At 38.9% G+C, this 17,792-nt stretch overlaps 1 protein-coding gene across 5 annotated transcripts in view; it reads right to left on the reverse strand.

Moving 5' to 3' along the window:
- Nucleotides 1-17,792, reverse strand: part of dgki (diacylglycerol kinase, iota) — a 116,489-nt gene that overhangs the window by 30,228 nt on the left and 68,469 nt on the right. For 3 of the 5 annotated variants that reach the window (XM_086270211.1, XM_086270210.1, XM_086270208.1), the window contains exons 3-13: nt 14,926-15,021; nt 8,729-8,803; nt 5,397-5,453; nt 5,239-5,304; nt 5,090-5,158; nt 3,388-3,504; nt 2,937-3,011; nt 2,038-2,133; nt 1,268-1,350; nt 916-976; nt 722-835 (exon numbers count right to left, since the gene is read on the reverse strand). In XM_086270211.1, coding sequence (XP_086126337.1) covers nt 722-835; nt 916-976; nt 1,268-1,350; nt 2,038-2,133; nt 2,937-3,011; nt 3,388-3,504; nt 5,090-5,158; nt 5,239-5,304; nt 5,397-5,453; nt 8,729-8,803; nt 14,926-15,021 — 909 coding nt within the window. Of the gene's footprint in view, nt 1-721; nt 836-915; nt 977-1,267; nt 1,351-2,037; nt 2,134-2,936; nt 3,012-3,387; nt 3,505-5,089; nt 5,159-5,238; nt 5,305-5,396; nt 5,454-8,728; nt 8,804-14,925; nt 15,022-17,596; nt 17,619-17,792 lie in introns of those variants that run through there. The other 2 variants (XM_086270212.1, XM_086270209.1) reach the window with 2 other exon arrangements.

Below are 17,792 nucleotides of genomic sequence, written 5' to 3' on the forward strand. Positions count from 1 at the left end.
CTGAGTGAACTGCCAACTCGACCTATGGATTTATAAACTCTGTACCTCAGTTTGTTCTGTACACTTAAACCTGCTCTGAATACAACACCCACTGCAGCTGTGTCACTGCTGTGATGTTTCCCAGTGAGGTGGGGTGCGCTAAGCGAGCCGTTTTGCTGTCAGAGGGTTGATTCTGTGTTGTGTTTAAAGTTGTTTAAAACTGCAGAAAATTAAAATTAAAAAGGAAACATAATTACAGGAAGCTGCTGTGATGTCACCAACAAGCATGTCATCTTAGTTGTGCTTTGAAGAGGTCAAACGGGCTTAAGGGTCAGGGGGGGAGATTATATGGAGGAAGGGAGCTCTTTTAGACATCCTGGAATGTGGGTGAGGCATTTTGTAGCTCTCCGAGGTGGTGGGGAATAGAGAATTTATTTTTACTGCATATTAATATTTGAGCATACTCAACATGGCTATAAACCTGTCATGTTTAATCTGAAGAAGGAAATTTCCATCTCTCTCATGAAGAACGCAAATGTTCCCTTCTCTAAATCCCTTAAATATGTTTTTGTTTTTTATGCTGAAAGAGCTGTTGTTGCTCTTATTCTTCTTTTTCTTCGTTAGATCTAATTTATTTAGTCATGTTGTGCAAAAAATTTGCACATAAACTCAGAGAGGGCACACCGCTGCGCCCTGCTGCTCTCCATCAACTCTGCAGCAGAAGTCAAGGCTAGGAACTCACCCCACCCCAGTTGAGCGTCCTGGCGAGGTCATTTCCTGTTCCCAGAGGAAGCACAGCGACCGGAGGCTGGGGATTCATCTGCAGCTCATCGAGAGCAGACAGGATCCAACCCACCTACAGCGAGACATGAAGGCAAAGTGTAAGTTGTAGAAATTTAGAATAGAAAATAGTGGCTATTAGAGATGTATAGTCACCGTGCCATCTCCTCCGCAGGCAAGGATCCTCAGATTTGGCACTTTGCGATACAACTCCAACCTAACAAAGCAGAGAGGTAATATTATAGAATAAAAGACTGCTGATTAGTGTTGAGTGGGTGTAATTGGTCCAGATTTTATGAAAATTGTTCACCTGTGAGCTTTGGATTTAAATAAAAGAGGAGTGAAAAGATGGCTTTCCCCCCTCAGAGGTGGACTGAGATAAGGGTGATGTGAAATGAAGATTTAAAGTAGGTAATTGGTACTAAACTGTCAAGCTCAGGGTGATTTCAGCCTAACTGTGTAGGCTGTAATGAAACACCAGCACTCTCCCCAAGGGAAGATTACTCACGCCTCGCGCAGTCCACCCTGCGAAAGGTCGAAGACTTGACGAGGATTCAAGATCCACATAAACATCTGTAACACTTTGGCACCCTACAGAAAAAGCAGAAAAAAATTCAGCTTCCTTCATGTTACAATATTTAAAAAGCTGCCACTAACAGCAAGCAAATTAAAAAAAAATCTGTGAAAATCTGAGAAATGAATCTCCAAATCTTAAACTAAACCCAGTGTTATGTTCTGAAGATGTTGCTGATGAAGTCTAAAAGATTATAGTAAGCAGTGGAGCCCTGAACTTTTACCTGACGGAGTTGCAGGTAAGATGCAAACATCTGCCTCAGCTGAATGAGCCTTTAACTTGTTTAACTCCCCAGTACAAATCTGCGTGTTGTCCATATATCTGAGAGCTGTGCAGGTAATCTTCCGGTGGATTCACAGCTGTGTCCTACCTCCTGCATGCTCGCCTAAACAAAACGGAGTATTTCCTGCAGCGCCAACACTTCTGAAGCTAACCGTTTCCTGTTGTGTGATACATTTGTGAAACTTCTGAAGATGTTTCCGCCCGAATCTCCCGATAATGTTTGGAGTTCATGTGTGAAAACAGCTCAGCTCAGTTCATCTGATAAACCAAATTTTTGTCTGAACCGACATCCTCACAATGAAAATTAATTATAGACAGGCTGAGGACAGACGAGGTGAGGCAGCGACAATATCTCCAAACAACAATGAGAAGAGAAGGCGTCTCAAACAGATGAAAACAGAAGATTAAAGACATTTGCTCACCTGGTTGCCGCCGCTCTTTGGATTCACAAAAACCAAGATGGGCTTCATGAGGGGAGAGGGGAGAGGCTTCAGCATGAACGGACGCCATTTAGACTCCTAAGAGATCAATAAGATCAAAATATTAGAATGTTCACATAACATAAATGTTAAAATCATGATCCATTCAATATGGTGCAAAGTTTGGGCATATATGATGACTGCTGAGAAATTTTAGCTTGATATATCAATTTTTGTATTTTATGAAAATCAGTCGGTCGATCCAGTTCCAGATGGTGGAGCAGAAGCCCGCGATGATTTGAGATCAGATGACCCTAATAATCCAATAATAGACTGTATAGCAAAGATGGACATAGCTTCCTAGAGCTTGGTTTGATTTGGCAATTTTGGTGTTGTTCTTTTTTTCTTCTTTAAACTAAGCATGAGAGCGAGGTGTGGACATGACTGAAAAACAGCTCTGCACAGATACAATACCGACATGTCAATCACAGGTTAGCCATGCCCTCAGTTATATTCTACTTCCTCCTCCATATTTTTTGTAAATATTTTTTCATCATGCTCAAGTGAAGACTAATAAAAGAAAAATAACTAAGAAAACATTTAGTGTGTTTAAAATGAAAAGAAATAAGGTAACTTCTCCAAATACCTCTACTCGATCTAATTTTTTTGCACAGTTAGAGCAGTCGCCCCCTGCTGACCATCAGAATCCAGGCAGATTTAAAGCAAGAATTTTTCATTTCATACCTAAATGAAGTCGATGTTTTATAAACACAGTTTGAAGTCAGCCGGCAACGACTTTTATTTCGTTTAATGTTTTTTTTTTTTACTTGAGTCGAGATCACATGAAGGATAAACATGAGCTAAAAATGTATTATGACAGTGTAACTGATAATATCACTTACATCTAATCCCTTCTTGCTTGTCCTTCGTTTGAAAGATGTCCGCTTTTTTCTTCTGGCAGAGTTCTTTAGGGAGCTCTAAGGTACACATACACACACAGAGTTCAGTGGTTAGGTCACTGTCACCACGTCCCCTGTGATGGTAATTAAAAGTGCAATGAAGCATGTGACGCGACAGAGATATGCAGTATGTGTGTGCGTGTCTGTGTGTGATAACAGAGACACAATCCCAGAGTTCCCTCAGACAGACCAGACACGTGTCAGTTCGCATCTCATCATACCCCAAAAATCACACACACATTAGCACACACTGAGCTTGTGACACGCCTTCTTTTTGAGTCTTAAACTTAGATCGACAAAATCATTTCTCATTACTGTCACAAGATGACACCCAGTGAACTTTATCAACCAGCAGAGCGATCGAGGAGGGTGCTCGGCGAGGGTATGAGCATACCTGTGGTTTCCTGACTTTGATGATCCAGGACGGTGGTACTATGACACCGGCGTGGGCCCCCAGTGAACACGGCTCCTCTATCTGGTGCAGCATGAAACATGTTACCTTGTTGTGGAACTGCAAGGAAAAAAAGCCCAAAAAAACACTCCTCAGGGTCGTGTCATGCGCTAAACTTGCAATCCAAACTATCATACATGTTGTGCCAATGCTGCTATCCTGTATATATTGTACATACTATTGTTTGAGTACTTACGATTGTTTTTTTTGTACTTTTTATATTTTACATTTATATTTATTATTGAAACTTGCACCAAGGGAGTGGCACTCCAATTTCGTTGTACTCTGTACAATGACAATAAAGGCTATTCTATTCTATTGTCCGTGTGTGGTGCTCTAACACAGCTGTTTATAAGAAAAACAAAACACCCTGAGTGCCAATATTTGCTTCTCTTATGCTACCTCAGTGGTGTCAAACATAAGGGTCGGGGGCAAGAACTGGCCCACCAAAGGCTCCAATTCGGTCCAAGGATGGCTTTGGAAAGTATGAAGGAAGGCAGCGATTTTGGACTTTTAATTGTATTTTCAGAAGTTTTACAGCATCTCCTACTGACATTGCCATTCATGCGACACCAGAGAATCTGAGAAATAGATACACATTTAAAAACAGAACTTCCTGGGTTTTTTTGGTTAGGTTTGGTTTTTTTTAGCTACAATAGAATTTTCAATATTTTTATGGAGGATCTGCAGTAAGTAATGAATAAATAAAAAGATAATAATTATAGCTGACAGATTTCTTCCATTAACTACAGCATCTACTGTTGAAATTGCACTTCTATTTTCCTATACTAAGATATGTGAAGGATTCAATATGTAGTTAAACTTCTTTACACTGACAGTAAGGACAGTTTCACTGATCTGGCCCATATAAGGTCAAAGTGACATCCCTGCTCTGTGTGACAGACATTAAATGGTGCTTTGCTTCAGTGATACTACCAGTCCTCTGGCTCCAGCCTTGAGGCGGGTTATTGATCATTTATGTACCCAACGTTTGCTTTATTTTGTGGCTGTATTAGAAAATCAGCTGTAGAGACAGCAGGAAATAAAGGGAGCCACAGACATTAAATGGGTGCAATTACAGTACTGAACCTATGACATATTCCCTGTTCTGGGAACATTTTGAATTTATGTAACCATATACAAAAATATTAAATAGGTTCAGTTACTCTATTGAGCCCATGACACATGTAATATTTTTAAATAATGCAACCACATTTTCAAAAAACAAGGACGTGATGCATCATTTTCTTTAAGGTGCTTTCCTTCAGTGACACTAGCAGTTCTCCGCCTCCAGCCTCGAGACAGATTGGGTACATAAATGATTGATTATCTTTACTTTACTGTATGGCTACATTAGAAAATCAGCTGTAGAGACAGCAGGAAATGAGAGACTGGGGGGATTACAGATGTGTCAGTACAACCAGCCTATTCATGAGTGGGGTCTACATGACCTTGTTAATGTGGAAATAATAATAATAACAAATGATGTCACTCTAATATATATTTGGAAATAGGTACAGAAACTTCCTGTAGTGCTTAAGTTTATATTTAATCCACTTCAATGCACAATACAACTTGTATTTCCCCACTAATAACATCTTAGTGGGGTTAAATATCATATTTACTCGTGAATTAACGGACTTACGGCCTGTTTACACCACGAACAACTGATGGCGATGATTTCTTTACTGTGGAAGAACTTCTGCTGAAAACTCTGCAGAAACAAAGAGGCAGTCTGCATGAACAGGAACAACATCTGTGTGCAGCTGCATGTGTTTTTGAGTGCAAACTCACCTTTCCACACTGTCTACATTTCCCCTCTTGTCGTCGTCTGTGAACCCAGTGGTGTCTGAGGATGTTCTGCCGGCAAACACAGAAACACAATTTCTTTCACTTAACGCCTCAAACAAAAAGCCGATTCCTCCCTCACATTTATGCAGCTACACACTTACATCTCTCAGGGTTCGGGATCCTCCCTCTCTGAAAGTCGGCTTACATCGGAAGTTTATCTAAAAAAAGAGATAAGCTGTAGTTTCCATCTGGGGAGGTTGTTTTTCACAGCTACATTTTTACAGATGCTCCATAAATGCATCACATGCAGGCAATCGTTAAGCTACTATTTTGAAAAGCTGACATCTATAATTATAATGATACACTCACTGAATGTGTGTGTGTGTGTGTGTGTGTGTGTGTGTGTGTGTGTGTGTGTGTGTGTGTGTGTGTGTGTGTGTGTGTTATTATGCCTGTACAAAATTGGCAGATTAGGGTTTTAGTTTTCCCGAGAATCGCTCATTCAGACTAAAAATTAACATAAATCATCTGTAGCTGCCGTTGGGAATTTGTTTTATTTATGATCACAAAAATTATATATCTTTTCCAACTGCCTTAAGACTTAGGGTTAGTTAGAATTACTGTTAGGATTTGGTATTTGACTGAGATGGCTAAACTTAGGGGTGAAAGAGTTTGGAATATATTCATGCTAAAACTCATTTTAATTTTATTGTGCCAAATCACAACAGCATTTGCCTCAAGGCGCTTTAAATTGTAAGACCCTACAATAATACAGAGAAAACCTCAACAATCAGACCCCAGTGAGCAAGCACTTGGTGACAGTGGGAAGGAAAAACTCCCTTTAAACAGGAAAAACCATCCGGCAGAACCAAGCTCAGGAAAGTGCAGGCATCTGCTGTGACTGGTTGGGGTGGGGAGAGGAAGCCAGGACAAAACCAAGATCAGTGAAACTTTGATGCACAGACATAAAGACCTTTCAAAAATTATTAGTAAGCTACAGTAAACTTTATTACATCAGAGCATCTTTAACCACCTGAGAGCCCGAATTCTCACATCTCAACATTGCATTTAGGCTTTTCTGAACCTTATGCATCAATTAAATGTTTTATACTTTTAAACAGTGGCGAATTATTGTTTTATCTCTTGTAAAGGTTCATGTGAGAATTTAGTAAGAGCCAATCAAAAGCCAAAATGGGAAACTTATTAGCCAGTCATGTTGCAAGTAAACAGCAGAGGTCCATGACAGTTTAAACTGTGTGGTGGAGAGCATACTGCCTTGCTAAGTACAGGGGTAGTGCTAGTACTAGTAGCATTCTTACTAATTCATAATATGGACAAGTATTTCATATAATCAGTGCTCTGGAGAATGAGCAGAGACATATCACCACTCTGAATTGATCTGTTAATAAAGCAGTAATGTTGTCAGACTTCTACATGCACAGTAGAAGTATGGCTTGAAGGGGAAAAGGCTTTTTAACCTAATGTTCAGGCACAGTCATTAAACTTTACTCAGGTACTTTGCAGACATTTTTCATGACTCAGTGACCACTGAAGTTAAGTTACGGCTCTCACGGCATTGATTTAAAAACAACCTTCATGTGCTTGTAACTGCCCAGAGGCTTTGTCAAGTGTAAGACTCATTTCAAGAAAGATTTCCGATTTCATGGAGTACTTCATGCAATAACCCTTTGGAAGGTAATACCTGTAAGATAAGCAGCACATTGGTTACTACAACCCTGTTAAACCCTGTGTATAACCTGGAGTTGTTTTTAGTCTCATGTGTGCTTGTGCTAATAATTAGTAAGGTATTTTGATTCTATATTCAGTTTCTTATATAACTTTTCAATTTTATTTTAAATTTTTACCAATTATTACTTTAATTATTACTTTTTATGTTTAATGTTTTGGCTGCTGTAGCTTTTGGGATAAATAAAATATATGTTTTCTTATCATGCCTCGGCTTCATTTAATTTACATAGGGAAAGAAAATAACAAATCTTATCAAAGGCATTTAAAGATCTTAGAAATAATGGAACAGCTATTTAATATTATATTTATTTGAGTCTCAGAACCCAAGAGCATAAACCAGGGATCGAGAACTATGACAAAAATGAAGTATGAACAATAAACTCTGTGTGTGTGTGTGTGTGTGTGTGTGTGTGTGTGTGTGTGTGTGTGTGTGTGTGTGTGTGTGTGTGTGTGTGTGTGCGTGTCTGTGTACTATGGTTACATATCTTTGTGGGGACAAGAAAAATTGGAAGTTTGCAATACTTGTGGGGATCAACAGCCCTTATGTGGATAAAATACCCATCCCTACAAGTCTGAAAGCATTTTTAAGACTCAAAATGTGGTTTTAGTGACAGGGTTACAATCATGGTCAGGGTTACCTGACTCAGCACCGGGTCTCCACAAGGATGTGTTTTGAGTCCCCTCCTGTTTACGCTCTACACATCCGACTGCTCCCCTACCCATCTCTCAAACACCATCATAAAGTTCGCGGATGACACCACAGTGGTTGGACTCATCTCAAGGGGGGATGAGTCGGACTACAGAGATGAGGTCAACAGACTGACTGAGTGGTGTTCAGTTAACAACCTCCAACTGAACACCACGAAAACTAAAGAACTTATCTTGGACTTCAGGAAGGGCAGAGCAGACCCGGCCCCACTTTACATTCACGGGAGCTGTGTGGAGAGGGTACACTCCATGAGGTTTCTGGGCGTGCAGATATCTGATGACCTCTCCTGGACTGCAAATACTACAGCGGTGGTTAAAAAGGCCCAGCAGCGTCTCCACTTTCTGAGAGTGCTCAGGAGGAACAACCTGGAGGAGAGGCTGCTGGTGACATTTTACAGAGCCACCATAGAGAGCATCCTAACGTACGGCATAACAACATGGTATGCAGGGTGCTCAGCTGCAGACAGGAAAGTACTGCAGAGGGTCATCAACACAGCCCAGAAGATCACTGGCTGCTCTCTGCCCAGCCTGGAGGTCACTGCAAACTCTCGGTACCTCAGCAGAGCTGGCAATATCATCAAGGACCACTCTCACCCCAGCAACCAACTGTTTGAACTATTACCGTCAGGCCGACGGTACAGGTCACATAAAACCAGGACAAACAGATTCAGGGATAGCTTCTTTCCCAGAGCTATCACCGTAGTAAATAAGCACAAAAACAACTGAACCTATTCCATACCGTCACTGTCATTATATTATGCTGCTATTCATACTGTCATCATTTTAATGCTGCTATCCTGTATATATTGTACATACTATTGTTTGAGTACTTACGATTGTTTTTTTTGTACTTTTTATATTTTACATTTATATTTATTATTGAAACTTGCACCAAGGGAGTGGCACTCCAATTTCGTTGTACTCTGTACAATGACAATAAAGGCTATTCTATACCCATACACATACTGTGTGTGTGTGTGTGTGTGTGTGTGTGTGTGTGTGTGTGTGTGTGTGTGTGTGTGTGTGTGTGTGTTACCTTTTCTAGTTGCTCCATGCAGCCGGTGTGAACAACAATCTTACAGGCTGCACATTTCCTCCTGGGGGCCGACTTCTTAAAAAGAGAGTACAAAGGGCAGAGTAAGACACACAAAATCCACACACAGCACACAGCAAATGAAACAAACGCAAGCAGTGTAAGAACACACTAACAGCAACCTGCTGTTACACACTGGCAAGATGTGCTCAAGGTCCCCCAACATTTTACCTTTACTCCAGTTCAGTTTGAAAAGCAGTGGCAGACTTTTATTAGCACCACTAACAGCACAGTGACACTCCAGGCTTGAGGAGTCCATTTCTGTTATTTTTTTCACCAGCCATTATTCAAAATGGAAAAAATAAGGATTTTAAGAACATTAGCTTATATTTCTGACTCTTCTATAGATATAGGTGTCACTACCCAATCTTTAGAGAAAATGTCTTTTATGTTACTTTCATGTCAATATCAACATAAAAAAAAAACAAAAAAAAAACCTTGATATCTTTGCTTGGTTCTACAAAGAACTTCAGATTATTGGCTAATTTTTTTTCTATTAAAAGAAAAAAAAATTCTAATGTTGTGTATGTTCTTTTTCTTTAAAAAAAAAAATGCAAAAATACATAAAAATCATGAATAAAAGCCATATGTTGTTAATATATACATTATCACTAATAAAATACATACGATTTTTTGTGAACCACTAAAATAATAATAATAATAAATAATTTTTCACCAATTTGATAAATAATTGTGCATATTTTTAACTGAATTAGTTTTATATAACTAATTCAGGTTTTTTTTTTAACATTTTCATTCATGGATTACAAACTACATAAAAAAAATCAGCAACCACAGTCCTTACCTTTTAACAGTTTATGTACAGTGAATGTAATAATATATTTAATCATTTAAATATTTTATCCTGCATTGAAATTTCTAAAATCTAAATTGAAATTTAGATAATTTGTTTTAAGCTGATTTACGTACATTTAAGCCATTTTATCTAGAGCAGTCACATGCTGCATAACGTTTATAGACTTTTATGGTGAAAGGAATGTACAAAAAAACAAATGAGGCTTGGACGAATTCATTGTAGAAAGACCCACTGGCTTGTAGACGTGGGTTTTAAAACTTAATTTTGGTATCCTGGTTATTTGAAATAAGACATTACGAGGGTCAGGTGGCCTAACCGAGACCAGCACTGAAGTTCTGGTTACAGTGAGATAATTACAGACAAAATTATTTCACAAGAGTCGCCCCCTGTTGGCCATTTAAATGAATGCAGGTTTAAGGTAATTTAGCTTCAGCTTCAATTTCCAGACCCAGAAAATAATCTTTACTGCTGTGGGGCTGGGAAAAACACACAAACACACACACAAAAACCCACAAAAAACAAATCTCTAAGGTAAAAGAATGAATTAAAAGCGCAGAGTAATTTATCACACAGTGACTGACAAAAAAAAAAAAGCAAACACTCAAGATGCCAAAGTGCGATTTGCCTTCAATAAATAACACTGCCGTGCTTCCCTTGCTCTTGCAACAGACAAACTACTCATTATGAGTAATAATATGACAACTAATAATGGAGTGGTCTCATCTCCAGTCAATGAGTTCACTCTTGAATGTCACACTGAGCAATACTCAGAGCTACTCCCACGAACACACACACACACACAAAAGGAAAAGAAAAAACCTCCAAAAAACAACAACAACAAAAACAACGTTTCACCCTCATTTTTCATGGGTTAGTAGCTCTGAATGTTCTGCTTGGAAAGCCCCGCCACAAGATCAGCTTCTTACATGAACTATCATGCTGAGACAAGCAAGACATCCTTTTTCAAGATGCCACAAGAGTTAAAACTCCAAGAAAAATGAAGGTTCTAAACAGAGGAACTTTATTTATTACACACAAAATACATTTTTAATGGTCATTGTCAGGGAACTTTAAACAGCTGTGTAAAACAATTAATGTCCGGTAGCCTTTTAACAGCATGTTTTTCACAGAAAAGGAAACAAAGTATGACATCATTTTACTTTACACATTTTACAATCACCAAATAACCAGTAGTTATAAAGCACTACAAATTTTAAACCAGTCGGGCAAAGCATTAAAGCCTTGAATAAATACTCCTGCCTAACACTGCTGAACTCAGGACCAGGATAGGGAAGTTTCCCAGAAGAGCGCTGAGCTGTAATCAGATCAGCAGTCTCATTCAGTTTACCTATGAGTGGATTTAAGGTATGGCTGAGCAGAGAGACAAGCATTGGGACTGAGGCATTTAAATGTGTTATCAATGGAATCATACTCAGCCACAATCCCAGTAGATCAGCTGATTTCAATGCCAGCCAGCATACAGTTGGTGGGCCAGATTGTGGCTTTGTATCACACCTCCAACCACATCGCTCTATCAAGACAATAATCATAATATAGCGAGAATGAGGAGGTCCCAGGCAGGAGCCAAGCCATGCCATCAAATATAGATTTCAGTAGACAAAAATAACTATATTCCTTTAAGTAAGGTGGTCCTCACTGAAATGATGCTAAAAACATCAATCCAATTAATCAAAAAGAAACAACCCCAGAACATGAAGGATACTAAGAAGACTTCATGAGTGTTTACTAACCGGCATGTCTAAGTACAGTAGTACCATGTCTGAGGTGAGGCGGACACTGTACCAGTCTGTTCTGCTGAATAGAGAGCTGAGCATTTAGGAGAAGATGTGAATTTACTGTCTGATTGATCCTCAGCTCTGCCCACAGGCTGTGGGTACTGAACTAAAGAGTGAGATGCAAGCAGCAAACAAGCTTCTAGGTCTGGGCTCAGCCTCAGAGATGGGGTGAGGTTTCTGAGGTGGTTCCCAAAACGATCTGTCGTTTTCCAACACAATATGCATTCACAAGAGTAACGCAAGGTGGAAATTCTTTTCACACCATTTCCAAGCTTGAAGATTGGCAAAACAACACTGATGGAATAGGCCCTTCTTGTCCCAGAAAGAGGTTTGCCATCATTTCCGAAAAAATTTCTTTAACCATCTGTACCCCATAACAGCCATGGCCAACTGGCGTGATGCTACGACTGTTGGTGTATAAAAACCGTTTTGTACACACTACATTTTAACATATTTTAGGACACTCAAGCCTTAGCTGGCATAATCTGTTTTGGTTATAGCAGACTTGTTGTCAGCTGTCTGGAGATGGGAGTGTTGCATGACTGACAATGATAAATAAATAGAATAAATGGAGAATAAGTCATCATTTTAATGCACATTTTATTGTTTTAGAGCCACGACTTGAGTTCAAGAGGAGGATGAGGTGTAGATGAGGGAGGACAGAGCAGTGGTGGAGGAGGCCGATGAAGAGTAGGAGGCAAAACAGAAAAGAGATGATGAGAATAACATTATGAAATGTGCAACTGTACAAATCTTAATTGGTCAAATATAATTTTAAAGAGCTACTTGTGATCTGTAAATCAAAACTAACTTATAACTGAGACTTTACATAACTTTTTTTTAGCTGTAATCAGGTGTTTAGAATTTGTAATCAGATTTCTCTTTCTTTCAGAATTCCCAGCAATCTGGAATATTCCAATAGAAACATACCAGGGTATAGAGGATTGAATGGACTGAATGGAGAATGGGTGGATGGACAGATTTATGGATGGGTGGATGGTAATCCATGATTATGAAGCATGCCATGGAGGTCTTTACTTCCTTTTCAAACACTCTTTGTTAAGCGTGTAATAGGAGAGAGGAGGTATTTTCTGCAGCATTTGCCTTACACAACAGCCTGGTTGTTCCTTCATGACTGAGATTAAATCGAGCTGATCCCGCTGAAAACAGGTAGGAATGTGTTTACTTACGTCAGCCACGACTTGTCAAAGCGATCTCAGATTCCTCTGAGGTCGGCATATCCTCTTGGACATTTATCTAACACAAATCACCACAGAGAGATTATTTCTTGCTGCAGCTCAATCTTGACAGCGTCTTAATGTGTTTTTATACGTGCACGATAATTACCTTCCATCAGTGGAAATGTACAAAGATGTCATTACATTAGTGTAGTGAATTAAAGGCTGTTTCTCAGCTCTGTATAGCAGGTGCTGTTTTTCTTGTAAGAGCTGAATAGATGGACAAAAGGTCAACAACAGCTCTCATTCAGACTCTTTCTTTGCAGCCCTGCATGCTTGTAGTCAACGACACTTCAGAACACACTTCCTTCTCTGTTTTTGGAGTAATTAATTCTCTGCTTTGTGGACATGTTTCACCTGAATCAGAGTGTGGCATCCTGTTTAAAATAATGCTTTGTTTTAGCATTTACAACAGAATACGAAACGCTCCTTTTGCAGAACACTGGGACCACCTGCTCTGCAAATGAAGCACAAATGATGTGTTTCAATGAGTGTTTCATGTGTGGCACTAAAAATCACAACTTGGTACTACACGGAAATTTTGTATTACCTGCTCCTGATGCCACATTTTAGAGTCATCATGTTTTTGCTTTTTGTTTTTGTCTCATTAACATAGCACCAGCAATAACAGGCCTTTTTATTCTGCAGCTGCACTAAAGAGACAAAACTCTGCTGCATGAAAAAGCTTTTAAGAATCAGATGTGTTTCGGGCAGCATTATTAGGTGCTGATATAAGAGACTCTGGTCATGGTTGGTTCAGGCTGATTAACTCTGCAATTGTCACATTTCCACACATGCATCGACAGTTGCTTGTTGTACACAGCGAAACCTACAGAAAACCTACAGAAGTTCAAATAAAAGTCTATTTTTGCAGACAAACTACTGACTTAGTCTAGCACGATGTTGATGGCAGCCGTCTTACATTCTGTCGCAGGGTTGAGTCTAAAGGGGGTGGGGGGGGGGGGAATGGGGTGTACAAGACCACAACCAAGCCAACTAGCAATAGCTGATAAATTGGCACATCAACCTTTGGTCAATATAAGGTAACGTCTGGCTCCAAAACACCAACATGACAGAGGCCAAAACAATAAATGTCACCAGCTGCACTCCCAGATGGCAGAGTTGGAGGTCATCTGAACTTTGCAAGTGAATCAGATGAATGATATCGAGAGCAGCCACAACACTGACCTGGCCACTGAGTCGGCTGGTAGACGATAAAGACCTCCCCAATAGCTAATCATACTACACAACCGTAATGAATTGATAAACAGACAACTTCCTGTTTTTTCATTAACTACTCTAAAACTTTAAGGGACAATCTGAGTAAAGAGCTACCAGAACTTTTTCTGTATTTTTTGCACATTTATTTCTGACAATTTAAACCCAAACAGTTGCGCTGATCACAGTGTTTCTTTACTATGCAGAAAAAAGTTACTTCTTATATTAAGATATCAAAGGGACTAAATGTGTAGTTAAATGTCTTCACTATAACAGAAAGGAGAGTTTCTCTGGTCTGGCCCACTTAAGACCAAAGTGGGCTGTATGTGGGCCATGATATAAAATTAATTTAAGATGCCATTATATCCATTTTTAAAAATCAATTCAAACTGAAAAGATTTTTTAAAAATGCATTAATTAGCATTAGTTTTCATTTTCAGTTTCAAAAAGTTTCACTGAATGATTCACAGATGCTGCTAAAGGATAAAATTCTTAATAATGTGTGAGAAAATCATTTTCGAAGAGGGACCCAAAACTACTTCTACTTGGTTTGTATTCAGAAGGACACAAATATAAATACAAATAACAAAGCTGAGAAACATTAATAAGTCTCAGTTTTTGCATACCAAAAAGCTAAATGTCTAGGGGGAATAACGCCTAAACCAAATGCTTATGAGTGCATAAGACAAATATGAAACCTCCCTTTAAAAATACAAATATATACCAAAGCCTGAAGATGATGTACTTGAAAAGATTTCGGGACCTTTCGGGAGTTTTTTAGAGGATTTGAATCTAACAATAAGTCAGTCAGACTAGTTAGTTGTTCTAAACCATACATGTTTTGTTGCATTGTCTTTTTTCTGAAGTTCGCTTCTCTTTTTTTGAGGATCTGGGTACCGAGTTGATTACAAGGAGCAAAATCTTTTTGGGATTCTTTTTAGTCCAGTTATTTAATGTTCATAAGACCATTACTTAAAAGAAATAAATATACATATTCTAGAAAAAACAAAAGTCTTTCACTGTATCTGACATGCTAACATAGGATTTGTATAAGGACTATAGATTACTCACAGCTGTCTTTAGCACGCAGGTGTCCTCTCCAAGATAACAGAGCTCTCCTGAGCAGCTCGTCTCCATCCACAGGTGATCCCCATTCACTGCGTTCTCCTACGGAGAAGCAGACAAGAGAGAGAAAATGAGCGGGGAATAATCATAAAATTAGTCAACATTGTCTCACTCACATTTAACTGCAACCATATAGACATGAGCACATGGCAGCGAATGAGGTCAACAAGTGTGTCAAGCACATAACAGCCACTGCTGAGTAGGTGGGTAACTTCACAGTGCATGTTAATTTAAACACTACTGATTCATGTGCAAACACACTCCTACATGGAGTAATACATGTCAGTGTATATGCGTACAAAGACATTCAAGGTAAATGCATGCAGGCTGAATGTTTGAGTAAAATTGTGTCACCGGGTTTACTGCACAGCTGTGATCACGCTCCCTCAGCTCAGATGTGAATAGTTTTGCTTGCTCATTCATTCAGTAATGGAAAAATGGATTGGAAGACCTTTTGTTTCATTTGCTAATTATATAATTAACTTGTATTTGTTTAATTATCTTAATTTTGCACTTTCCTCTCTCTTTTGTGATTTTTTTGCAACATAAGAAAAACCCTGATTGTATTTCCTAATAACAGTATGTTGTATGTATATGACAACTTTAACTTCATTTATCAGCTTGGCAACTATCTTACAAAGTAAAAGTAAATAATTACTTTTTTTACTGGTTCACACTAGTTTCAAACATAAAATATATGGAATTTAATAATGTATAGGTCTGGATGTGGCTTTGTATGTGTATATCTATCTGGGACAACGCCTGGCTGAAATGGGAGGGTAATAAGATGACTCAGCTCAGTAGGACTTTGAGAATATAAAAGCTGGCCCAGAAAACCGGGAAGTAAAAATAATAATTAATAGGGTAAATCTCTGCCGTGGGGTCCCTCCATGTCAACATAACATTGGGGATTGACTAGGGTGACCAGATATCCCTCTTCATGTGGGACTGCATGGCATTTTTATCCCTTGTCTCGAGATAATGTCCCACATTTTGACTGGTACTGTGGGACATGCACTTTTTTACTAAGTGAATATGAAGGAAAAGTTTTTATTACAGTCAGAAGATTCCTTTCGAATGCAGCACTCATCAAGGAAAGTAACAAACTTTGCAGATTTTGTTGAATATGACGGAAAAAACCACAAAGGAAATGAAGCAGCAGAATACTCTGAGAAATTGCTTTTGTCTATTTTGCAAGAGTTATTTTAAACTTTTATGCTGGGGCAAAATATGTAAAGTGACACATTATCCATGTCATAATTGGATAAAAATCACTACAACTGTAAAATATGGATCAAAAATTTTTAAGTTCAATGTGAACATTTCAGACTACCCCTGGCAAGACATGACATGTCCCACTTTGCCCACACAAACAGTCTTTGTCCCACTTTTACTCTGTTAGGATCTAAGAGATTCTGGCAAGATGGGTTTAATTTAAATCACTATGTCTTATTTACTTCAATCCAAGTTCAATTTTATGAATAATGTGCATAACAGCCAGAAGAGCATAACATGGTCCAACAGGAAGTGCAGTTCCTTCCCAAGCCAATGCAGGCATATCTTTAGCAATCGGGCAAAGAATCTGCAAGGCTTGAAGAAAGATTTCCACAATACGCATCTAAACTCTTTGTCTCCTGTACATTTAACGAGCTACAAAATGTAATGTGGCAAAAATATAGGTTCTTTAAAACTTATAAACACGCATTGTAAAATATAATTTTGCAGCCTTACAACTTTACAGTGACCTACATACACTAACCTTTCAAGGTCCTACATCAAGAGTAATGTGTTATTCAATGCAAACTGCATTTCGTTGCCCTGTACCTGTGCATGTGCAATGACAATAAAGTTGAATTCTATTCTATTCTATTCTATTATTCCAATATTTTATTTATAATAAAGAGTTACTGGCAAAAAGTTGAAGAAAGTAAACAGGCAATAAAAACTGTTATATCTGGTCTTTAAGTCTGACGTCATTAGCCGTGTCTGGGCCTAAACTCCGCTGCAGGTCCATAAGTCAAGCGATCACTGAGAGTTGAAAAACTGTCTAAATTCCTTCATCTGTAATAACATGATCAGTGTGGCTGCTCTACCAGGTGTAACAATTCAGTTGAACATCCAGGCATCCATAAAAACGGAATTTATGACATTTAACGGAATTAGAAGTTAGCAGGGAGTTACCTCGCTAGCTTCCATCTAAATACAATATAGCATGTCCTGACTGCGGGGTTTCAGAAACAAATTAAGATGTACAGCTCTGCTATCACTTCCGACATAAATGAAGACAGAAAACTAAACAACAGTGACGTTTGTAGGAAGTTTGGCTACCTGGTATATAACGATGTGCTACGTGATCGCTAGCGACACAGCTATGTTAGCATAATAAACACAGTGAAGCTGGAGGATGAACGCTAACTTTTTTCCACTCGATAAAAGTTAACGTGAGGATTCCCGGTGGTCAGGGATAGAGATGGACCGATCCGATATTACGTATCGGTATCGGTCCGATACTGACCTAAATTACTGGATCGGATATCGGAGAAAAATAAAAAATGTAATCCGATCCATTAAATATCACGAAAGCACCTCACAAAACTTGCAACACGCTGTAACTCACCTCAGAACGTTAGCACGTCGGAGCAGTATGCATCACGTGATAGAGCGGCTGTGGCATGCGGGACCTGTCGGTGGTCTGGATAGCATTTGGAGCTTCGCTAGCAACCTGGCATTTCATCTCCGACAAAGTTATCCCCGAGAGAAGTAAAGCAAGTGTGTAAGTCCATCTCTGAATGTTTGTAAAGCATTCCTGTGTT

This window comes from Aulonocara sp. 'chitande type north' Nkhata Bay, linkage group LG17 (genome assembly GCF_057382095.1).
Source record: "Aulonocara sp. 'chitande type north' Nkhata Bay isolate Kocher_YH1m ecotype deep benthic linkage group LG17, A_spYH_male_GT1.1, whole genome shotgun sequence".
In the NCBI taxonomy this organism is placed as follows: Eukaryota; Metazoa; Chordata; class Actinopteri; order Cichliformes; family Cichlidae; genus Aulonocara; species Aulonocara sp. 'chitande type north' Nkhata Bay.